At 42.7% G+C, this 25,627-nt stretch overlaps 1 protein-coding gene across 8 annotated transcripts in view; it reads right to left on the bottom strand.

Annotated features, from left to right (window-relative positions):
- Positions 1–25,627, bottom strand: part of sclt1 (sodium channel and clathrin linker 1) — a 140,424-nt gene that overhangs the window by 12,343 nt on the left and 102,454 nt on the right. For all 8 annotated transcript variants that reach the window (XM_068043969.1, XM_068043930.1, XM_068043921.1 and 5 more), the window contains one exon: positions 1,632–1,727. In XM_068043969.1, the coding sequence (XP_067900070.1) occupies positions 1,632–1,727 (96 nt within the window). The remainder of the gene's footprint in view (positions 1–1,631; positions 1,728–25,627) is intronic.

The following is a 25,627-nucleotide window of genomic DNA, read 5'->3' as shown; positions in this document are numbered from 1 at the left end:
ACCCCAGTATGCAAACACCAAGTGTCATTACATGCTGAGGTTCCATCTGTCCCTGGTGTTCACATTGCTGCGGAATGCTCCATCCAGTTGGACTGTGCCATATTACCTATTCTTCGTGGAAAAGTTCGTGCCTAAGAACACCTTTGACTACCAATCCATCAGACAGTGGTCTGCACGGAATGTCCTCAAGGCCCAACGGGAAAAGGAGATGGTGGGTCCTGTTGGATGGTTCCCTGAGCAGACTGCCAAAGTTATTTGGCAGACTACCTCATCACGAGAACTTTCAAACAAGCACCAAGTCGTAGCTTGGCTGGTGGTGAGAAGGGCCCTCCCCCATCAGACAGCATACCCAGAATCTCACCACCGCCATCTACTGCCCTTGAGGTGGCTGTGGTGGGGAAGAGACTGTTTCCCATCTCCTTCTGGAATGTGCCTTTGCAAAGCAGGTGTGGAAAGAGGTGCAGTAGTTTTTGTCGAGGGTCATCCCAAGCAGCTCTGTAACAGAGGAGTCTGTGCTCTACGATCTGTTCCCAGGGACGTATACCAAGATAAACATCAACTGCTGCTGGAAGACCATCAACTCGGTGAAAGACGCTCTTTGGTCTGCCCAAAACCTGCTGGTCTTCCAGTGCAAAGAGTTGTCCAAGACCGAGTGTTGCAGACTGACACATTCCGAGGTCCAGGACTATGTGCTGAGGGACACAGGAGGGGGCAGATGCTGCAAAGGCTCAATGGGGAACAGCCACTGTGTACAGTCCTCCCGCCATATTGAACCGAGGAGCTGGAACTTTCGTAAAACCCCTTGGGCTGTCTGCACCAAAATATGGTTTTGCTGTGTAATGCAAATGTACATTGCATGTAAAATGGAATGGAAGGGTTGTGAGGCAGCTCACGTTCTGTATTGAAGGAAACTTATTTCTTTTGCACTTCCTGGAAATGTCAACTTGGAATTGTTTTGGACTGTTTTGTAAGTTTTTTTTTTTGAACAGATTTTTATGAATATAGTATATTTTTGGAACGAAATTCCAACCTCCTTCAGAGGGGAAGCTTTGCACAATATACATGGTGGCATAGCTGAAATTTGCATCAATGTGACTACCCCGAGGAAACATTTAGTAATAAAAAAAACGGATGCGTGAGGTTACAGATGAAACAGTGTGACGAATATAGGACATCAACACAAAGCTGTTTAAAAAAAAACTTATACCCAGAGAATTAAAACTAAAGCTTGCAACAAGTTCTTATTTCTGGTAATCATCAATAACCCATCACTTTATAAACCTTGTAGTCACAATCATTAATTGTTCATGGAGGATTACTCATCAGCTCTGTGGAACTAACGTGTATTACTAATGTCTATTACTGTTGGTTGAGGTTGGGTGGTGGGGGGGGGGAAGAACAAGTAAACAGTCAGTCAATGTAATATTCGGAGATTTACTTTTGTGGGTTAAGAGATCATTTGAACCCTAAAATATGATTTCTAATCCCTTGTATCTGCCCATTATTCTCTATCTTGCTGTATCTCTCTTTATGGTATAAAGCACCTCAGTTGCTAAGAGACAAACACTTTCCAACTCAAATTTAAAATAATCACTGGCCTCCTTAAGGAGCTGATCTATGTGGCTGTTTACCTTTTGAGAGGCTGTAGCTGCCCTGTGTTCGGAATGAGTCAGGCGTCTTTGAAGTCTATTAGTTTTTTCCTGGTTTTCCAACATCTGTTTTTCATACTAAAAATAAAAATGAAAATGTGTAAAGATAGATTCTAACAAAAAAAAGCAGCAAAAGTTTCTACTGATACTTGGGGTTAAACTTTGTAAATTGACGTATTCTGCACTAAAGCAAAGAGTGAAATATATAATGGCCCTTTGCAAGAGAATTGATTATAGGAGAATATAGTAACCTAGAAATTGCTGGGAAAATAATGGTACATTCAAGGTGCCCACTTTTATTAGTGCGTTAAAAACCCAGAAATTTATGGCGAACGAGAGATAGGCCATTAAGTTCCGATTCACCACAAATTGTTGCATGATTTTATGCTGCTCGAGTCAGACTCACCAAAACTGAAAAAAAATACCATCTTGCAGCGTGCCTCCCTATTGAGTCATGAAATTGCTGGATTTGCAGCATTAAATAAGAATCAAACTCATTCCAACCAGTTAGGACTTGTAATTCATGTTGTAATAACATGACTTATGGTCCTGACCTTGGAGGTCCAGAAAGGGAACAATGAAATCATGCAGTTTCACTCCTGCAGATAGTAACTTGTTCCTAGGTATTTAAAACATTTTTAATTGCTTTTCTTATTCTTCCTTTCTGTTTCTTTTTCTCTCCTAATCCACTCTCTATCTTTCCTTTACTTTATTTCTCTAATTTGACTCTGATTTACTCTATTTCTTTCCCTGTCGTTTGGTCGGTTTCTTTCTCTAACATTTTCTTTCATTGTTTAAGATGACAAACCATTGGACCCAATGTTCAAAAAGTCTCAGATGCCCCATTACTCTCCCATCAATTTGCATTTCCAGAAATTGTACAAAGAAAATGATCTTAAGGGTGAGGTAAAAAAAAGGCAATTTGCTGCGAGATGTGCCGTTCCGTAATTTCTGGGCCAATATATCTTCTGTAGAATAAGATCATTAACTTTTTCTCTTGGTGCTATAAACAGTAATTTTAATGCACTAGAATTGTAATATAAGCGCTCAGGAACATATGAGCTGATGGTAAGCCTGTGTAAGGTGAACCTCTTCAGCAAATTCAATCAAGTATCAAATTAAAATAACATTTGAAGCTTTAATTATAGACTGAAGACAAAATACTCAAAAAATTTTCACCCTCCCTCAACCCTCATTTCATTTCCTGTAGATCATTTCCATCTGCTAGAATGGCAAGTCACTTTTCCCAATCCAAACCATTTGAGTTTGTTTTTGAATGCTGGGTAATATTTTAAGAAACCAAAATTACAGCCAACTGTGTATAAAATTCTACAAAAGTGAATTAGCATTTTCTTCTGTATAATACACTTCAAGGAAACCAAAAACATTACAAATGAACATGAGAAAAAAAATGTTAAAACTTCTTCCTCCACATGAAATTTCAAAATGTTAAAAATCAGATGATGAAAATCTTAATGATATCCCCAAAAATTAAGACATCCCAGTTAAACATTCAAAGTTCTGTTTACGTTGCAAGTTTGTTATTGTTTCAGATTACGTAATACCATGGAAAGAAAATCTTTCAATGACTCAGAACCAGCAGTCTTAAGCAAAATGAATGGATACATTGAGATTTTTTTTTAAAAGAGTTAATTATTCTACTGTTGCTACATAAGTAAATCAGGACAGTAAAACAGCAAAGATAGGACCTTTACATCCTTTTAAAATTTAAGGCTTAAAGTTGAAATTGATAGAAAACAAAAAGGAATAAAATCAAAAGCATGAACTAAAATTGAAAAATTTTGAACAACTGAATAGAGAAATTACCTACTTGTAGGTTTTCCCTCATTCTTTAACAGAAAGCATGCTCTACACTCCACTGCAGCTAAGCCAAGCATGGATCATGTTCTGAAAAAACTGCATAACAAGCTAACCCACGGATACTTACCTCTCTCACCTTTTGCCATGAAAGCGTGTGCACGCTTCAAAGCAGCGGTTCGTTCTAGAAATTGGTACATGACTGCCTGTAAGGGTTGAGGAAATGGAAAAATGGGAGCTCAGTAGGTGAAGGATGTCTTCTATTAAGGAATGAAAGAATGTATAAGCGACATAATTTTCCTTCTTCTGCACATTCAGCAGCCTTCACACACCTCTGGAAGCAAATAGAATCATAGAAAGTTTAAGGCACAGAAAGAGGCCACTTGGCCCATTGTGTCTGTGCCGGCCGAAAAACAATCCACCTATTCTTATCCCATCTTCCAGCATTAGGTCTGTAGCAGTTTTAGCAGAAGGACCTCCTTATGAAGAGGCAGGTGGCCCATTAAGTCTAAACAGCAGCATGTTGCAAACATATGCAAGTTACTCCATGTAGCCCAGGTTTGGCATCTTTCCAGCTATGAAAAATGATGTAGCAGTGCTGCAGATATGATCAACAGACACCAATGTCAAGAATACCCAAAAATCAGGTAGAATTACTTTTTAAGGAAACCACTGGATTTCCTCCAGAGTGATAGCAGCAATGAAGAACACTATTCCTTTTGCAAGTCTCTATTTAGAAACTTGTTATCTGAAGACTATAGGTAACGGCTGTATTTGACTGAAGGACTTAGTAAATTTTATATAAAAAGCCATCAACCAAGGTCCTTAAACACTATGTGGGATCAAGGTTCTAAATCAGATTTGGGAACAGTGGATAGTGTAGAGATAACAATGTTTCTCATTCCCACGAGAACACCACAATCTTGGGCAGTACCCACTTCCAAATTAATATGAGGCTATGGAATGTAGCAAGGCCCTGCCAGAAGGCAGCTTCTTGACAAGAAGCTCTCATGAACAAGCAACCTAAATATGAGGTGACCTAATACCAACATAAACCAATATCTAAAATGACTTATAAAGATCCTCCTCAGAACATGATTCACACCTGATTCAACTTTAGTGGTCTATGTATGAAGCTAAATGAAAATTAAGAAAATACAGTGGAAAGAAATGACATAAAATAATGGCAACCAGGTGAGACATAAATCATGAGTCCCACAAAGCCAGTAAATTTATGTGGGCATTTTATAGATCCCATTTTTCAGGTTCACAAAGTGCCAAATAAAATGCTTGACATTTTGATTAAAGCCAGCTGAAAGAATGCAAAGCTTCTTTAAAATGTTCGTAAATTTCCATAGTTCAGATGGAGACAAAGATAAGTAAAATGTTATGATGCTTCTGCCAACAAATCTGGGTCTATGGCACATACTAAAAGATTTAAATACTTCCTAATTCAAGCCCTTTAGTCGAAAAGTAATTTTAAAAAAATGTTAATTTTGCAGCCTTGGTTTATCTAATGCTTCACTTAAACATTTAACTCTCACTCTGTAATTACCCATGGACTATTTTCCTTTCACCATAAAATTATTTCCTACCCCCTTGAAATTGTGTTTTTTCTAAAAAAAAAAGATTGCACCATACCTGTATCCCCGCAAAAGAAAAGGCCACGTAAAGGAGAAGGAAGATTTTTGTATACGGATGGGAAGAAGGGAGAGAGTACTTTCCGTATGAAGCACCCACCTTCAATCGGAATTTCTTGGCCATGTTTTACTTTCTATAAAGACCTTTCTATAAAGGTCTTCCCTCTCAGCAGTGAGACACAGATGTAGTATCAGATAATAAACCATTAGCAAGCTACTCTATTGTAAATAATGCTAACTGGTAATTTCTGCTGTCCTGAATGGCAATCAGATGGTGTTTGAGCAAGAAAATTTAGCGTCAACCAAATGAGACATTTCCCACTCAGAGGATGCCAAACCAGCTTTATTTCCTGAGAGATACTTGCTAATGGTTTGTAGTTGATAATGAGTGAGGGAGAAAGATTAAGTGCATTAGGAAACGAAGCTCAACACATCATCCTTTCAGCTTGGAAAATTATATTTATGTTGATTATTTTACTGATGAATGATCTTAATTGCTTTGTGATGTCAAGTGCATTCCGTGTAGCGAAGCAGGAAGTTACAAAAAAGGTTCCCATTTCCCTTTCTGAACATATGCATGGTTTACAGCACAACCATTTCCAACAGGAATAAAAAGATTGATAAGTTGCTGATCAAATATACTGAGAGATTTAAAATTATTTAATGAGACAAAGTAGTGTAGAGGTATTGACCGTTTTACATGTTTTTTTTTTATTCATTGTCTTATGTACTGAATCCCAGTGCACTCAAATTTGAAAAGAATGCAGACACAGCAAAGAAATTAGCTAAAATTTAATTCGCGTTTTTAACCAAATGTATGAGTGGATACTGCAATATTTAAGTGTGTACTATTTAGCTATTATACAGCAGACCATTTGGTGCAGGGAAGGGAGAGAAGCAGTTTTTCTTTGCCTCAATTCCTATTCATTTTCATTTGGATTTTCAAATTATAAAACATTGGGGTCTTGTCCTGGAAAGAGGTTTAATCCAATGGTCATGAGTTCTGCTTCTTTAGATTGGATACAACTAAACTTCTTAACTCCTTCTAAAAGAGGCAAGAGCAGCTATCAATGGAAACAGAAAACTAGAAAGGGAAAATAGTGGAAGCATGGCAGAAGCTACTAGCTATCACTTTGGAGCAGATGTAAAAAATCAGAACGCCACACTGAACATGAAAACATTCTTCTGTGTGCGACAGGATAAATTCTGCATAAGCATACAGACACTGATTGTGAACGTGGCAGAAAAAGTTATTTGTATAATGTTAATTTCATCAGACATTAAACAGAATGCAACAGCTTGCATCATAGAAATATACCAAAATTACAATACCAAAACAGGCTGTTCGGCCCAACCAGTCCACGTTGATGTTTACCTTCCTGTTCAGCAATAGGAAGAAATTATATTTTCCTGCCCCGTTCCCATATCCCTTTACTTCCTATTTATTCATCCACATATCCAATCTAGTGTTAAATGTTGACATAGTTTCAATCTCAACCAAGAACTCGGAATTTCAGTCTCACAACTTTGTGTGTAAAGAAATTTCTCCTGCTCTCTGTTCTTACTATTAGAAACTGAGAAGCAGTCTGCTACTACCTACTCTCTCCCATCATTCCATAATTAATTTTTTAAAAAAAATCATATTGCCCTGCAATCTGTGATGTTCGAATGAAAAAGACACAATTTTTACATCTTTCTTCGTCTTTGTAATTCCTCATACTAGGCAGCACCCTAGTCAATTTGCACTGTTTTTTTCATTCTTTCATTGTTTATAAACATAACAGGCAAAGCCAGCATTTGCTGCCCATCCTTAATGGACCATGAACACAGGAACATAGGATCAGGATTGGGCATTCAGCCTATCAAGCCTGCTCCGCCATTCATTATGATCATGGCTGATCGTGCAACTCATTAACCTGTACCCGCTTTCGCCCCATACCCTTTGATCCCTTTAGACCCAAGAGCTATATCTAACTCCTTCTTGAAAACAGACAATGTTTTGGCCTCAACTGCTTTCTGTGGTAGCAAATTCCACAGGCTCACCACTCTCTGGGTGAAGAAATTTCTCCTCATCTCAGTCCTGAAAGATTTACCTCGTGTCCTTAGACTATGACCCCTGGTTCTGGACTCCCCCACCATCGAGAACATCCTTCCTGCATCTACCCTGTCAAGTCCTGATAGAATTTTATAGGTTTCTATGAGATCCCCCCCACTCTTCTGAACTCCAGCGAATATAATCCTAACCGACTCAATCTCTCCTCATATGTCAGTCCCGCCATCCCAGGAATCAGTCTGGTAAACCTTCGCTGCACTCCCTCTATAGCAAGAACATCCTTCCTCAGATAAGGAGACCAAAACTGCACACAATATTCCAGGTGTGGCCTCATCAAGGTCCTGTATAATTGCAGCAAGACATCCCTGCTCCTGTACTCGAATCCTCTCGCTATGAAGGCCAACGTACCATTTGCCTTTTTTACTGCCTGTTGCGCCTGCATGCTTACCTTCAGCGACTGGTGTACAAGAACACCCAGGTCTCGCTGCATATTCCCCTCTCTCAGTTTATAGCCGTTCAGATAATAATCTGCCTTCCTGTTTTGCTACCAAAGTGGATAACCTCACATTTATCCACATTGTACTGCACCTGCCATGCATTTGCCCACTCACTCAACTTGTCCAAATCACCCTGAAGCCTCTCTGCATCCTCCTCACAACTCACCCTACCACCCAGTTTTGTCTCATCTGAAAATTTGGACATATTACATCTGGTTCCCTCATCTAAATCATTAATATATATTGTGAATAGCTGGGGTCCTAGCACCAATCCCTGCGGTACCCCACTAGTCACTGCCTGCCATTTGGAAAAAGACCCATTTATCCCTACTCTTTGTTTCCTGTCTGCCAACCAATTTTCTATCCATCGCAATACACTACCCCCAATCCCATGCGCTTTAATTTTACATGCTAATCTCTTATGTGGGACTTTGTCGAAAGCCTTGTGAAACTCTAAATAAACCACATCCACTGGCTCCCCCTCATCAACTCTACTAGTTACATCCTCCAAGAATTCTAGTAGATTTGTCAAGCATGATTTCTCTTTCGTAAATCCATGCCAACACTGCCCGATCCTACCACTGTTCTCCAAGTGCTCTGCTATAAAATCTTTGATAATGGACTCTAGAATTTTCCCCACTACCGACCTCAGGCTGACTGGTTTATAATTCCCTGTTTTCTCTCTACCTCCCTTTTTAAATAGTGGGGTTACTTTAGCTACCCTCCAATCTGTAGGAACTCTTTCAGAGTCCATAGAATCTTGGAAGATGACCACCAATGCATCCACTATTTCTCGGGCCACTTCTTTAAGTACTCTGGGATGCATACCATCAGGCCCTGGAGATTTATCGGCCCTCAATCCCATCAATTTCCCCAACACCATTTCTCTACTAATACGATTTCCTTCAGTTCCTCTCACTAAGTCCTGTGTTCCCCAACATCATCCACTTCAATGCCTTTTTCCCACACTATCCCCATATCCCTTTATGTCATTGGTATTTAGAAATCTGTCAATCTCTGCTTTAAACATACTCAATGACTGAGCTTCCACAGCCCTCTGGGGTAGAGAATTCCAAAGATTCACAACCCTCAGTAAAGAAATTTCTCCTCATCTCTGTCTTAAGTGGCTTCCCCCTTATTTTGAAATTGTGTTGCCTGGTTCTTGACTCCCCAACCAGGGGAAACATCTTACCTGCATCTACTCTGTCTATCCCTTTAAGTATTTTGTAGGTTTCAATGAGATCACCTCTCATTCTTCAAAACTTTCGAGAATACAGGCCCAGTTTCCCCAATCTCTCTTCATAGGACAGTCCCGCCGTCCTGGGAACAAGTCTAGTGAACCTTCATTGCACTCCCTCTATGTCAACAATATCCTTCCTAAGGGAAGGGGACCAAAACTGCACACAGTACTCAAGGCGTGGTCTAACCAAGGTTCTATACAATTGAAGCAAGACTTCACTACTCCTGTACTCAAATCCTCTTGTGATAAAGGTTCACATACTATTAGCCTTCCTGATTGCTTGCTGCACCTGCATATTAGCTTTCAGTGACTTGTCAAGGCCACCCAGGTCCCTTTGTACATCTACACTTTCTAATCTCTTACCATTTAAGAAATACTCTGCACATCTGTTCCTCCTACCAAAGTGGATAATCTCACATTTTTCCACATTATATTCCATCTGCCATGTTCTTGCCCACTCACTAAGTCTGTGCAAATCCCCCTGCAAAGCCGCTTTACATCTTCCTCACAACACACATTCCCACTTATTTTTGTGTCATCCGTGAACTTGGAAATATATCTATATAAAGAGCCAGCCAGCACTGGCTGGAGGTGTTGTTTGGAGAGCAGAAGTAAGCTTTGTGGCAAGCAATAAACAATCTCCTCCAAAGTATCTAGTCTCAGTGTCTTCTTCACAAACAGGCTTGGGAATTTCTCTAACATTGGTAGCAGAGGATGGTTGCCTGAAAGTGAATATTGGAGACTAAGATTTGTTTTCAGACAGGAGATTAAAATTGGAGGTTTTTTTTGAGAAAGCTGTATTTGGAGGGGTTTTTTTTGAAGAAAAATGACTGAAACCAAGAATAAGGTGTCGGGATATGATTTTCCACCACTGATTTGTGAAACTGAACCTTACGATCAATGGAAGAATGAAATTGATATATGGACACAGGTTACATCTTTACCTAAAAGGAAGCAAGGAATGGCCCTTGCACTTTCACTTCCCGCTGGAAGCAAGATCAGGGGCAAAGTGTTCTCAGAGGTAGAGGCTCATCATTTGGACGATGAGGAATTTTTGGACAAATTCTTGAAATTTATGGATAAAATTTATATGAAAGATGACTTACTGAGTGCCTAGGAAGCGTGGTCAGACTTTGATAAATTTAGAAAAGTGGATGGTTCTTCCATGGAAGAATATATTATGGAGCTTAACCGACTATACACAAGGTTGCACGGATTCTGCTGGGAAATTCCCAGATTAGTACTTGCCTTCAAATTGTTGGTTTGTGCTAGGATATCGAATATGGATAGGCTCTTGGTGTTAACCAGAGTTAGATTCAAAGAAAAAGATATGCTGTTTGATCAGATGCCTGATGCCCTAAAAAAAGTTTTTGTGAGAACATTCCTTTCCAGCCACTTTCATGACGCAGATGGGCTCTTTAGCGGTGACACTAAAGGTGTGGGATACAATGCTAGCAGCATTTCGAGGCCGTTCAAGTATGGGGCCCAAGTGTCAGAACGAAAGGAGAAACACACACAAAGCAAATGAGGATAGAGACCCTTTTGGCAGCTATAACAGATGGCAGGAATTGGGAATTATGGCAAAAGGATGAACCCCAGGAATAACCAAGGGGTGGTCAACAGGTGTTTCCGATGTGACTCAAAGCATCACTATGCGTTGCATTGTCCAAAAAGGAATAACAGGGTTTTTGAGATGCCACATGACCTGAAAAGTTCGGAAGGCGAGGATGACGCTACTGATCAATCAGAAGGAATTGTATTGGTCACGAGAAGCTCGAGTCCGGTAATGAGTGTCTTAGTCGCAGATTCGTTCAATTGCGCAGTACTAGACAGTGGCTGCACGTCCACAGTAGGTGTTACATGGATTCTTTAAGTAAGGAAGACCGAAATAAGGTCAAAGAATACAACAGTTCTACCTGTTTCAGGTTTGGGGATGCCAACACGTTGAAATCACTAAAAAGAGTGGTAATTCAGTGTAAAATAGCAGGGGTAAACCATTCTAGTATGACGGATGTAGTATCCAATGATATACCTTTGCTGTTAAGTAAACTGTCTATAAAAAAGGCTCGGATTAAAATGGATATGGAACATGATAAGGTGATTGTCTTTGAGAAATCTGTAGCTTTGTGGTTTACACAGTCGGGACATTATTGCATTTCTTTAGCGAGACCTAACATCTCTAAGCAGGATATTAAAGAAGTATTAATGACATCGGGGGGGTGGGGGGCGAGGGTAGGGATTTAAAGGAGAAAAGGCAAATTATTTCAAAACTACATCGACAGTTTGCACATCCATCTTGTCATAGGTTGAAGATTCTGTTAAAAGATGCAGGGGTAATAGATGATGACTACACTAACTTATCGAAGATATCAGTGGAAAATGTGATATCTGTAAAAAGTACAGGAGGACACCATTGCAACCCATAGTGAGTCTCCCATTAGCAAGGGACTTTAATGAAACTGTAGCGATGGACTTGAAGGTACGGGATAAAGACAAAAACATTTTTATTCCACACTTTATAGACGTGGTGACTAGATTCAGTCTGTTGACAGTAATTTATAGTAAAAACAAAAAAGTAATAGTGGACAAGATCATGGAAAGGTGGATAGGAACAGGACTCGGAGCACCGGCTAGGTTTCTAACTGACGATGGAGGAGAATTTGCCAATGATGAGTTCAGGAGTATGTGTGAAAATATGAATATTGTAGCAATGCACATGGTAGCAGAAAGTTCTTTTATTAATGGGGTTTGTGAGAGAAATCATGCTGGGGGGGGGGGATGAAATGCTCCAAAAAATGTTAGCAGACCAGCCAAATTGTAAATTGACTACTGCTCTGGCGTAGGCAGTACATGTGAAAAACACACTTCAAATGGTTGGGAGCTACAGCCCATATCAATTAGTTTACGGCAGAAATCCGAAAATACCTTCGGTAAAGTGGGATCATCCCCCGACTTTAGAGGGGACGACAATTAGTTCAATTTCTGAGGAACATTTGAATGCCATGCACGCAGGGAAAACAGCATTTATTAAGGCGGAGGTTTCAGAATAAATCAGGAGAGCTTTCAGGTACCTGATCAGGCTATCAGAAAAGAATTTTGATGTCAGGGATATGGTGAATTACAAAAGAGAAGGGCAGAAAGAATGGAGGGGCCCAGGACAAGTTATAGGCATTGATGGCAAAACAGTGACTTTGCAACATGGCAACCAAACCATTAGAGTACATTCCTCGTGGTTTATTGGCACTGATTATACATTGACAGAATCTGAACAAATGATGGACACTGATGATGCACCATGTACGTCGCATGCACATATGTCAGACCTTTGTGAGCAACAAATTGTGGCAGATAATGGGCTGACTCAGAGAGGACCAAGTGATAGTGAAAATCCAGATAAGGCCATTCATCCCAAAGATCAACTACCGAAAGTTTGTTTGTTTGTTTGTTTATTTATTTAGAGATACAGCACTGAAACAGGCCCTTCGGCTCACCGAGTCTGTGCCAACCATCAACCACTCATTTATACTAATCCTACATTAATCCCATATTCCTACCACATCCCCACCTTCCCTCAATTCCCCTACCACCTACCTATACTAGGGACAATTTATAATGGCCAATTTACCTATTAACCTGCAAGTCTTTGGCTGTGGGAGGAAACCGGAGCACACGGCGAAAACCCACGCGGTCACAGGGAGAACCTGCAAACTCCGCACAGGCAGTACCCAGAATCGAACCCGGGTCGCTGGAGCTGTGAGGCTGCGGTGCTAACCACTGCGCCTCTGTGCCGCCCCAGTTTGGACTAGAGTGACGTATATAACAGAAGGGATTAGTGAATGGAGGGAAGCCACCATTATAGGAAGGGCAGGAAAGGCCAGAGGGAAATACAAACATTGGCTGAATGTGCAAGACAAGGGACAGGATATCAGACCTATCGATTGGCAGAAGGAAGTGAAAATGTGGAAGGCCAGAAAATGTAGTATAAGTTCAGACAGTGGGCCTGAAGATGATCATAGTCCAAGGAAAAGATCACTAACTTGTGAACAAAGAACAGTAGAGCACAGGAACAGGCCATTCGGCCCTCCAAGCCTGCGCCAATCTTGATGCCTGCCTAAACTAACAGCTTCTGCACTTCCGGGGCCCATATCCCTCTATTCCCTTCCTATTCATGTATGTCAAGATGTCTCTTAAACGTCGCTATCGTATCTGCTTCCGCCACCTCCCCTGGCAACAAGTTCCAGGCACTCACCACCCTCTGTGTAAAGAACATGCCTCGCACATCCCCTCTAAACTTTCCCCTCGCACCTTAAACCTATGTCCCCAGTAACTGACTCTTCCACCCTGGGAAAAAGCTTCTGACTATCCACTACGTCCATGCCGCTCATAACTTTGTAAACCTCTATCATGTCGCCCCTCCACCTCCGTCGTTCCAGTGAAAACAATCCGAGCTTTTCCAACCTCTCCTCATAGCTAATGCCCTCCAGACCAGGCAACATCCCGGTAAACCTCTTCTGTACCCTCTCCAAAGCCTCCCCATCCTTCTGGTAGTGTGGTGACCAGAATTTCACGCAATATTCTAAGTGTGGCCTAACTAAGGTTCTGTACAGCTGCAACATGACTTGCCAATTTTTATACTCTATGCCCCGACCGATGAAGGCAAGCATGCCGTATGCCTTCTCGACTACCTTATCTACCTGCGTTGCCACTTTCAGTGACCTGTGGACCTGTACGCCCAGATCTCTCTGCCTGTCAATACTCCTAAGGGTTCTGCCATTTACTGTATACCTCCCACCTGCATTAGACCTTCCAAAATGCATTACCTCACATTTGTCCGGATTAAACTCCATCTGCCATTTCTCCGCCCAAGTCTCCAACCGATCTATATCCTGCTGTATCCTCTGACAATCCTCATCATTATCCGCAACTCCACCAACCTTTGAGTCGTCTGCAAACTTACTAATCAGACCAGCTACATTTTCCTCCAAATCATTTATATATACTACAAACAGCAAAGGAAGTCTGGTTGTAGGAGGGACAGATTGAGTAGTAGTAGTCCAGAAAGGGATACGAACTCTAGTAGGGGACGTGGTTTCACTAGAGCAAGGACCGGAGAGCAGGCGAGGGGTGCCACAAGAAGTAGGAGCCCTTACGATGGTGGCTACTAACAAGTTAGATGGTAAATTGATAAAGGATGCCAAGCAAAAACAGCTTGACAGTTGGAGAGTGTTTGGTATATACAGAGGTTCCAGCATTGTCCCAGAGATGCATCTGTACAGAGAAATTACTTCCCAATGGTATGTATAAAGCGAAGGCCAGACTTGTAGCTCAGGGATTTGAGGAACGACTAGGCGACCAGGAAGTTAGAGTGGACTCCCCAACAGCAGGAAAAGCAAGTTTGAGGATTTTCCTCGCCCTTTTAACAACACACTCACAGGAATGTAAGTCCATTGACATCAATGCAGCATTTTTGCAAGGGGAGATATTTCAAAGGGAAGTATTTTTAAAGCCACCTATAGAAGATGGAGCTATAGAAGGGAAATTATGGAAGCGAAACAAGTGTGTTTATGGGCTAAATGATGCAGCCAGGATGTGGTATTTTCCAGTTAGGTCCATCCTACTAAAAACTGGTTGTATTCAACTAAAGGTGGATCCAGCAATGTTTTATTGGTACTATGAAGAAAAACTAGCAGGCATTTTCTTGATGCATGTGGACGATTTTCTGTGAGGAGGATCTGAGGCATTTGAGAAATTTGTGGTAGATAAAGTTCTGCGCAATTTAAAATTGGAAGTCAGGCTTCGGAGCTGTTAAATATATACAGTTGAATATTAGGCAGTGTAGGTTGGGGGTAACCATAAATCAACAGTCTTACCTAGAGAATGTTAATAGGATCCAAATAAATCGGGCCAGATCCTCACAAAAGGAAGACTCTGCAACCAAGGAAGACGACGACCCGCTCAGGAGCTTAATCGGGCAGTTGAACTGGTTGTGCACACAAACTAGGCCAGGTGCTTGCTATGATGTATTAGAATTGAGCACCATGCTGAAACATGCTACTGTTGGGGAAGTGCTGAAAACAAATAAGACATTGAAGAGATTGGGAGTTTAGACAAACTCAAGTTTCCAGCATTGGATGATCCAGAAGAAATGAAATTGGTCATTTTTAATGACGCATCACATGCTAATCTTCCTGATGGTTATTCGAACGCAGCAGGGTTCATTATATTTTTGGTGGGAAGAAATGATAAATGTTGTCTGTTAGCCTGGGAATCAAAGAAAATAAAGAGAGTTAAAAGTACCTTAGCTGCTGAGACACTGGCACTGATCGAAGCAAAAAATATGGGTATGTATTTATCGAGTATTTTGAAGGAACTCTTGTATAAGGGGCAATCAGAGAAAAGTTTTCCTATAGAATGCTGCATATAAGTTAGGAAAACGCGGAAATGTTTTTAACGATAAGATTGCTTTTTCTTTAAACAAGTTTTTTTTTTAAAAAGGGGCAATATACAGCATGTTAATGGCTGGTGCTGTTGAAAGTTGATGATAACTAATGTAAAGAAAAATGTATTATTTCGTTTATTTATTTTTCATATGTATATATGCATTTAATTTACAGAAAAAAAGGGGGAATCTGGAGGGTCTGAAGTTCTGTAAATGGATGACAACTATCCAGGTAGCTCAAGATAACAGGGTGAACAGGTGTTGGGTGCTAATTAGTTAATTGTATTCAAGTGTGTGTATATATAAAGAGCCAGCCAGCACTGGCTGGAGGTGTCTGGAGAGCAGAAGTAAGCTCTGTGGTAAGCAATGTACAATCTCCACCAAAGCATCCTAGTCTCAGTGTCTTCTTCACAAACAGGCTTGGGAATTTCTCTAACAACAGCCTGCCAACGTGAGAATGACCTGTTTATCCTAATCTCTATTTTCTGCCCGTTAACCAATCCTTAATCCATGCCAGTATATTACCTCAGAGGTAGTAATCTCAGGATTGCTACCAGTGCCACGTGATAGTCAGAGTAAAAATGAAAGAATAGTCAGGATGAATGCGTGGCTTGAGAGATGGTGCAGGAAGGAGGGGTTCAGATTTTTGGGACATTGGGACCGGTTCTGGGGGAGGTGGGACTATTACAAATTGGACGGTCTACACCTGGGCCGGACTGGAACCAATGTCCTTGGGGGTGCTTTTGCTAACGCTGTTGGGGAGGGTTTAAACTAATGTGGCAGGGGGATGGGAACCAATTGAGGAGGTCAGTTGACAGTAAGGAGGTAGTAACAAAAGCCTGTAAGGAACTAGATAATGAAGTCAGTGTGACTAAGGGGAAGAGCAGGCAGGGAGCAGATGATGAATGTAAAGGGACTGGTGGTCTGAGGTGCATTTGTTTTAATGCAAGAAGTGTAGTAGGTAAGGCAGATGAACTTAGGGCTTGGATTAGTACCTGGGAGTATGATGTTATTGCTATTACTGAGACTTGGTTGAGGGAAGGACATGATTGGCAACTAAATATCCCGGGATATCGATGCTTCAGGCGGGATAGAGAGGGAGGTAAAAGGGGTGGAGGAGTTGCATTACTGGTCAAAGAGGATATCACAGCTGTGCTGAAGGAGGGCACTATGGAGGACTCGAGCAGTGAGGCAATATGGACAGAACTCAGAAATAGGAAGGGTGCGGTAACAATGTTGGGGCTGTACTACAGGCCTCCCAACAGCGAGCGTGAGATAGAGGTACAAATATGTAAACAGATTATGGAAAGATGTAGGAGCAACAGGGTGGTGGTGATAGGAGATTTTAATTTTCCCAACATTGACTGGGATTCACTTAGTGTTAGAGGTCTAGATGGAGCAGAATTTGTAAGGAGCATCCAGGAGGGTTTTCTAGAGCAGTATGTAAATAGTCCAACTCGGGAAGGGGCCATACTGGACCTGGTGTTGGGGAATGAGCCCGGCCAGGTGGTTGAAGTTTCAGTAGGGGACTACTTTGGGAATAGTGATCACAATTCCGTAAGCTTTAAAATACTCATGGACAAAGACGAGAGTGGTCCTAAAGGAAGAGTGCTAAATTGGGGGAAGGCCAACTATACCAAAATTCGGCAGGAGCTGGGGAATGTAGATTGGGAGCAGCTGTTTGAAGGTAAATCCACATGTGATATGTGGGAGGCTTTTAAAGAGAGGTTGATTAGCGTGCAGGAGAGACATGTTCCTGTGAAAATGAGGGATAGAAATGGCAAGATTAGGGAACCATGGATGACAGGTGAAATTGTGAGACTAGCTAAGAGGAAAAAGGAAGCATACATAAGGTCTAGGCGGCTGATGAAAGACGAAGCTTTGAAAGAATATCGGGAATGTAGGACCAATCTGAAACGAGGAATTAAGAGGGCTAAAAGGGGTCATGAAATATCTTTAGCAAACAGGGTTAAAGAAAATCCCAAAGCCTTTTATTCATATATAAGGAGAAAGAGGGTAACTAGAGAAAGGATTGGCCCACTAAAGGACAAAGGAGGAATGTTATGCTTGGACTCAGAGAAAACGGGTGAGATTCTAAACGAGTACTTTGCATCGGTATTCACCGAGGAGAGGGACATGACGGATATTGAGGTTAGGAACAGATGTTTGATTACACTAGGTCAAGTCGGCATAAGGAGGGAGGAAGTGTTGGGTATTCTAAAGGGCATTAAGGTGGACAAGTCCCCAGGTCCGGATGGGATCTATCCCAGGTTACTGAGGGAAGCGAGAGAGGAAATAGCTGGGGCCTTAACAGATATCTTTGCAGCATCCTTAAACACGGGTGAGGTCCCGGAGGACTGGAGAATTGCTAATGTTGTCCCCTTGTTTAAGAAGGGTAGCAGGGATAATCCAGGTAATTATAGACCGGTGAGCCTGACGTCAGTGGTAGGGAAGCTGCTGGAGAAGATACTGAGGGATAGGATCTATTCCCATTTGGAAGAAAATGGGCTTATCAGTGATAGGCAACATGGTTTTGTGCAGGGAAGGTCATGTCTTACCAACTTAATAGAATTCTTTGAGGAAGTGACAAAGTTGATTGATGAGGGAAGGGCTGTCGATGTCATATACATGGACTTCAGTAAGGCGTTTGATAAGGTTCCCCATGGCAGGCTGATGGAGAAAGTGAAGGCGCATGGGGTCCAAGGTGTACTAGCTAGATGCATAAAGAACTGGCTGGGCAACAGGAGACAGAGAATAGCAGTGGAAGGGAGTTTCTCAAAATGGAGACGTGTGACCAGTGGTGTTCCACAGGGATCCGTACTGGGACCACTGTTGTTTGTGATATACATTAATGATTTGGAAGAAAGTATAGGTGGACTGATTAGCAAGTTTGCAGACGACACTAAGATTGGTGGAGTAGCAGATAGTGAAGGGGACTGTCAGAGAATACAGCAGAATATAGATAGATTGGAGAGTTGGGCAGAGAAATGGCAGATGGAGTTCAATCAGGGCAAATGCGAGGTGATGCATTTTGGAAGATCCAATTCAAGAGTGAACTATACAGTAAATGGAAAAGTCCTGGGGAAAATTGATGTCCAGAGAGATTTGGGTGTTCAGGTCCATTGTTCCCTGAAGGTGGCAACGCAGGTCAATAGAGTGGTCAAGAAGGCATACGGCATGCTTTCCTTCATAGGACGGGGTATTGAGTACAAGAGTTGGCAGGTCATGTTACAGTTGTATAGGACTTTGGTTCGGCCACATTTGGAATACTGCGTGCAGTTCTGGTCGCCACATTACCAAAAGGATGTGGATGCTTTGGAGAGGGTGCAGAGGAGGTTCACCAGGATGTTGCCTGGTATGGAGGGCGCTAGCTATGAAGAGAGGTTGAATAGATTAGGATTATTTTCATTAGAAAGACGGAGGTTGAGGGGGGACCTGATTGAGGTGTACAAAATCATGAGAGGTATAGACGGGGTGGATAGCAAGAGGCCTTTTCCCAGAGTGGGGGATTCAATTACTAGAGGACACGAGTTCAAAGTGAAAGGGGAAAAGTTTAGGGGGGATATGCGTGGAAAGTTCTTTACGCAGAGAGTGGTGGGTGCCTGGAACGCGTTGCCAGCGGAGGTGGTAGATGCGGGCACGATGGCGTCTTTTAAGATGTATCTGGACAGATACATGAATGGGCAGGAAGAAAAGAGATACAGAACCTTAGAAAATAGGCGACATGTTTAGAGAGGGGATCTGGATCGGCGCAGGCTTGGAGGGCCGAAGGGCCTGTTCCTGTGCTGTAATTATCTTTGTTCTTTGTTCCTATCCCATGTGCTGTAGTTTTGCTAACCAACATCCTGTGGGGGACTTTATCAAAAGCCTTCTGAAAATCCAAGTATACTACATTCACCGACATACTCAAAAAACTCTTAACAGGTTCGTCAAACATGATTTACCATTCATAAATCCATGTTGACGATGCCCTATCAGATCATTATTATCCAAGTGTCCATATATCACATCCTTTAGAACAGATTCTAGCATTTTCCCTACTACTGGTGTAAGGCTAATAGGTCTGTAGTTTCCGGTTTTCAATCTCCCTCCCATCTTAAATAGTGGGGTGACATTTTCTACCTCCAATCTGCAGGAACCGTTCCAGAATCTTTAGAATTTTGGAAGATGATAACCAATGCATCCACTTTCTCCATAGGTCCCTCTTTCAACACTTTGGGATGTAGAATATCAGGTCCCGGGGACTTATCAACGTTCAGCCCCATTAATTTCTCCAATACAACCTTTTTACAAACACGAATTTCCTTCAATTCCTCATTCTCCCTCGTCCCTTGGATCTCTAATTCTGGGAGATTTCTTGTATCTTTTTCAATGAAGACAGACACAAAAGTAATCATTTAGCTTCTCACCCATTTCTCTATTCCCCATTATAAATTCTCCCGACCCTGCCTGTAATGGATCCACATTTGCCTCAGCCAAACATTTCCTTTTTACGTATCTATAGAAGCTTTTACAGTCCATTTTAATGTTTTTTGCTAGTTTACATTCATATCTATTCTCCCTTTCTTTATCAGTTTCTCGGTCCTCTTTTGCTGTATTCTAAAATCCTACCAATACCCAAGTTTATTACTATTTCTGGCAACTTTATAGGCCTTTTCTTTTAATCTTATGCAATCCTTAACTTCCTTTGTTAGCCACGGTTGACTGCCTTTTTTTGGGGGGGGTTTTGTGCCTCAAAGCAATGTAGAGGTGGTGGCGTAGTATTATCACTGGATTAGTAACCCAGAGACCCAGGGTATTGCTATGGAGACATGGGTTCGAATCCCACCACAGCAGATGGTGGCATTTGAATTCAATTAATAAATCTGGAATTTAAAGCTAGTCTAATGATGGCCATGAAACCATTGTTGATTGTTTTAAAACCCATCAGGTTCACTAATGTGCTTTAGGGAAGGAAATCTGCTGTCCTTACCTGGTCTGGCCGACATGTAACTCCAGACCCAAAACAATGTGGCTGACTCTTACATGCCCTCTGAAATGGCCTAGCAAACAATCAGTTGTATCTAATCGCTACGAAGTTTCTAAAAAAAAATGAAACCAGAAGACCACCTGGCATCAACCTAGGCACCGGAAACAACAACGGCAAACCCAGCCGTGTCGACCCTGCAAAGTCCTCCTTACGAACATCTGGGGGCTTGTGCCAAAGTTGAGAGAGCTGTCCCACAGACTAGTCAAACAACAGCCTGACATAGTCATACTCACAGAATCATACCTTACAATGTCCCAAACACTGCCTTCACCATCCCCGGGCATGTCCTGTCCCACCGACAGAGACCCAGCAGAGGTGGTGGGTGGTACAGTGGTATACAGTCGGGAGGGAGTTGCCTTTGGAGTCCTCAACATCGACTCTGGACCCCATGAGGTCTCATGGCATCAGGTCAAACGTAGACAAGGAAACCTCCTGCTGATTACCACCTACCGCCCTCCCTCAGCTAATGAGTCAGTACTCCCCCATGTTGAACACCACTTGGAAGAAGCATTGATGGTGGCAAGGGCGCAGAATGCACTCTGGGTGGGGGACTTCAATGTCCATCACCAAGAATGACTCAGTAGCACCACTACTGACCGAGCTGGACGAGTCCTAAAGGACATAGCTGCTAGACTGGGTATGCAGCAGGTGGTGACGGAAATCAACAAGAGGGAAAAACATACTTGACCTCGTCCTCACCAATCTGCCTGCTGCAGATGCAACTGTCCATGACAGTATTGGTAGGAGTGACCACCACACAGTCCTTGTGGAGACAAAGTCCCGCCTTCACATTGAGGATACCCTCCATCGTGTTGTGTGACATTATCACCGTGCTAAATGGAATAGTTTTCGAACAGATCTAGCAATGCAAAAGTGGGCATCCATGAGGCGCTGTGAGCCATCAGCAGCAGCAGCACAATTGTATTCAATCACAATCTGTAACCTCATGGCCCGGCATAACCCTGATTCTACCATTACCATCAAGCCAGGAGACCAACCCTGGTTCAATGAAGAGTGCAGGAGGGCATGCCAAGAGCAGCACCAGGCATAGCTCAAAATGACGTGTCAACCTGGTGATGCTACAACACAGGACTACTTGCGTGCCAAACTGCATAAGTAGCATGCAATAGACAGAACTAAGCAATCCCATAACATTCAGGTCAGATTTAAACTCTGCGATCCTGCCACATCCAGCCGTGAATGGTGAACAATTAAACAACGAACTGGAGGAGGTGGCTCCACAAATATCCCCATCCTCAATGATGGGGGAGCCCAGCACATCAGTGCGAAAGATAAGGCTGAAGCATTTGCAACAATCTTCAGCCAGAAGTGCCGAGTTAATGATCCATCTCAGCCTCCTCCTGAAGTCACCAGCATCACAGATGCCAGACTTCCATCAATTCGATTCATTCCGCGTGATATTAAGAAACGACTAAAGGCACTGGATACTGCAAAGGCTATGGGCCCTGACAATATTCTGGAATAAGTACTGAAGACCCGTGCTCCAAAACCTGCCGAGCCCCTAGCCATGCTGTTCCAGTACAGCTACAACACTGGCATCTACCTGGCAATGTGGAAAATTGCCCAGGTATGTCCTGTCCACAAAAAGCAGGACGAGTCCAACCCGGCCAATTTCCGCCTCATCAGTCTATTTTCAATCATCAGTAAAGTGATGGAAGGTGTTATCAACAGTGCCATGAAGCAGCACTTGCTTAGCAATAACCTGCTCAGTAACGCTCAGTTTGGGTTCCGCCAGGGCCACTCAGCTCCTGACCTCATTACAGCCTTGGTTCAAACATGGACAAAAGAGCTGAACTCAAGAGGTGAGGTGAAAGTGACTGCCCTTGACACCAAGGCAGCATTTGACTGAGTATGGCATCAGGGAACCCTAACAAAACTGAAGCCAATGGGAATCAGGAGGAAACTCTCCGCTGGTTGTAGTCATACCTAGCGCAAAGGAAGATCGTTGTGGTTGTTGGAGATCAATCATCTCAGCTCCAGGACATCACTGCAGGACTTCCTCAGGGTAGTGTCCTGGGCCCAACTATCTTCAGCTGCTTCATCAATGACCTTCATTCAGTCATAAAGTCAGAAGTGGGGATGTTCGCTGACGATTGCACAATGTTCAGCACCATTCACGACTCCTCAAATACTGAAGCAGTCCATGTAGAAATGCAGCAAAACCTGGACAATATCCAGGCTTGGGCTGATAAGTGGCAAGTAACATTCGCACCACACAACTGCCAGGCAATGACCATCTCCAACAAGAGAGAATCTAACCATCTCCCCATGACATTCAATGGCATTACCATCGCTGAAACCCACTAGCAACATCCTACAAAACCATTGACCAGAAACTGAACTGCAGTAGCCATATAAATACTATGGCTACAAGAACAGGTCAGAGGCTGGGAATCCTGTGGCGAGTAACTCACCTCCTAACTCCCCAAAGCCTGTCCACCATCTACAAGGCACAAGTCAGGAGTGTGACGGAATACCCTCCACTTGCCTGGATGGGTGCAGCTCCAACAACACTCAAGAAGCTCGACACCATCCAGGACAAAGCAGCCCACTTGATTGGCACCCCATCCACAAACATTCACTCCATCCACCACTGACGCACAGCGGCAGCAGTGTGTACTATCTACAAGATGCACTGCAGCAACGCATCAAGGCTCCTTAGACAACACCTTCCAAACCCGCAACCTCTACCAACTAGAAGGTCAAGGGCAGCAAATGCATGGGAACACCACCTGCAAGTTCCCTTCCAAGTCGTACACCATCCTGACTTGGAACTACATTGCCATTCCTTTGCTGTCGCTGGGTCAAAATCCTGGAACTCCCTTCCTAACAGCACTGTGGGTGTACCTACCTCACATGGACTGCAGAGGTTCAAGAAGGCAGCTCACCACCACCTTCTCAAGGGCAATTAGGGATGGGCAATAAATGCTGGCCTAGCCAGTGATGCCCACATCCCCCGAACGAATAAAAGTTGCTGTAAAGTATGTAATAATTCTTTAAAGATTATCCATTGCCTATTGTCATGCAGACCCCCACCTTTGTTTTTTATTCATTCTTGGGATGTGGGTATCGCTGGCCAGGCCAGCATTTATTGCCCATCCCACCTGCCAAGAATGAGGCATATTAATTTCGTCATATGAACATTGATTTTAAACTGTTGCTGGAGGAAGAAATGACTTGTTAAAGAGATCACCAGACCTTTCACTGGAGGACATTTGCATACTAAGAGATGGTGCTTGTGGAGAGAAAATACTAGTCCTTGGGTCAATTAACCCAGATGGATTTTGATCACCAGACACTAAAGGCATAAGGAAGCACATTCCAGGGACTACTAAGATGATACAATCCACAAAAGACAGGACTGGTTAAAAGAGCTGGTCACGTGACTAACCAGATGATCCAGGCTTTTGAATGAGACACAGGACAGCGTTTGCAACTGAAGCTGGAACAAGGAAGCACCTCTCCTGGCTGTCTCTCTCTCTCACTTTCTCCCAAGCCACTGGACCTGCAGAAGACATGTAAACCTCAAGAGAGAAAAGACTCCAACATCGAAACAAGTTGAAGCGTGCACTGGGCCCCAACGAATAGCAGGACTTACTGGCAACCAAAGACTCCACATTGAACTTAAAGGACTGCAATTATAATCCCGATATTGCCTCAAACTTTCCCTTTATTCTTTTCTACTTTTTCTGTCTCTATCTGCGTGTCTGGTTATTGTGTATGCATGCTAATGTGGTCACGTCGCATATTCGTAGTCATTAACAGGATTAGAGTTTAAGAATAATAAACTTCCACCTTTCCTGTTTAAATCTAAGGAAACCTGTCTGATTTCTCTGCCTTACAATTGGAGCAGTAAACAAGGTTTCACTGAGGGGGAGCTAAAAACACGGTATTTCTAAAATTAAACCCGGTTACGGGTCAACCTGGCAAAGGCTGAGAAGAAACCCCTCAACCCCTTCTCACCTGATCCTAACACTATATACCTTTTAATGTATTTTCCCAATCAGCCAATTTGCCCCACATACCTTGATAATGTCCTTCGTTCAAATTTATCACCCTGGTTTCAGATTGAACTACCTCACTTTCAAACATTTGATTTTTTTTTTGATTTGATTTTAGAGATACAGCACTGAAACAGGCCCGAGTCTGTGCCGACCATTAACCACCCATTTATACTAATCCTACACTAATCCCATATTTCTATCACATCCTCACCTGTCCCTATATTCCCCTACCACCTACCTATACTAGGGGCAATTTATAATGGCCAATTTACCTATCAACCTGCAAGTCTTTTGGCTGTGGGAGGAAACCGGAGCACCCGGAGGAAACCCACGCAGACACAGGGAGAACTTGCAAACTCCACACAGGCAGTACCCAGAATTGAACCCGGGTCGCTGGAGCTGTGAGGCTGCGGTGCTAACCACTGCGCGTCACTTATCCCTAAAGGCTCTTTTACAAGAAGATTATTAATTAGCTCTTTCTCATTACATAATACTAGATCTAAAATAGCTTGTTCTCGAGTCGGTTCCTCAACATACTGCTCTCGAAAACCATCCCTGACACACTCCAGAAACTTGTCCACCACAGCATTAGTTCTCATTAGGCTTACCCAGTCTATATGCAGATTGAGGTCACCCATGATTACTGCATTACCCATGCTATATGCTTCTCTAATCTCCTGATTAATACCATGCCCCACACTAGCACTACTGTTTGGTGCCCTATAAACAACTCCTACCAATGTTTGCCTCCGATCTGAAACCCTCCCTCACTGATCCCATCCCTTATTATGAGCGCAACACCACCTTCTTTTCCTTTTTGCCTGTCCTCCCTAAATGTCGAATATCCTTGAATATTCAGTTCCCAGTCTTGGTCACCCTGTAGCTACATTTCCGTAATGGCAATTAGTTCATACTCTTGTACCTCTGTGCCTTTAAATCATCTACCTTATTGCGAATGCTGCGTGCATTCAGGTAGAGTGCCCTAACTTTCTCTTTTTGACATTATTCTGCAATCTAAGCCTAGTTGATGCTCGCCTTTGCTTTGTCTGCCTTCTAATGCCACTTGCTACTTTTCTACCTCCTGTTACCAGCTTTACTTCCTTCCAATTTGAGCTACCCCTCAGGTTCCCATCCCCTTGACAAACCAGTTTAAACCCTCCCCAATAGCACTAGCAAATCTTCCTGCGAAGATATTAGATCCGGTCCTGTTAAGGTGTAACCCGTCCATGTTGTACAG

The sequence above is a fragment of the Heterodontus francisci genome, chromosome 1, assembly GCF_036365525.1.
Source record: "Heterodontus francisci isolate sHetFra1 chromosome 1, sHetFra1.hap1, whole genome shotgun sequence".
Taxonomy (NCBI): Eukaryota; Metazoa; Chordata; class Chondrichthyes; order Heterodontiformes; family Heterodontidae; genus Heterodontus; species Heterodontus francisci.
The sequence above is the reverse complement of the archived record's forward strand: the minus strand, read 5'-3'. Positions and strand labels throughout refer to the sequence as shown.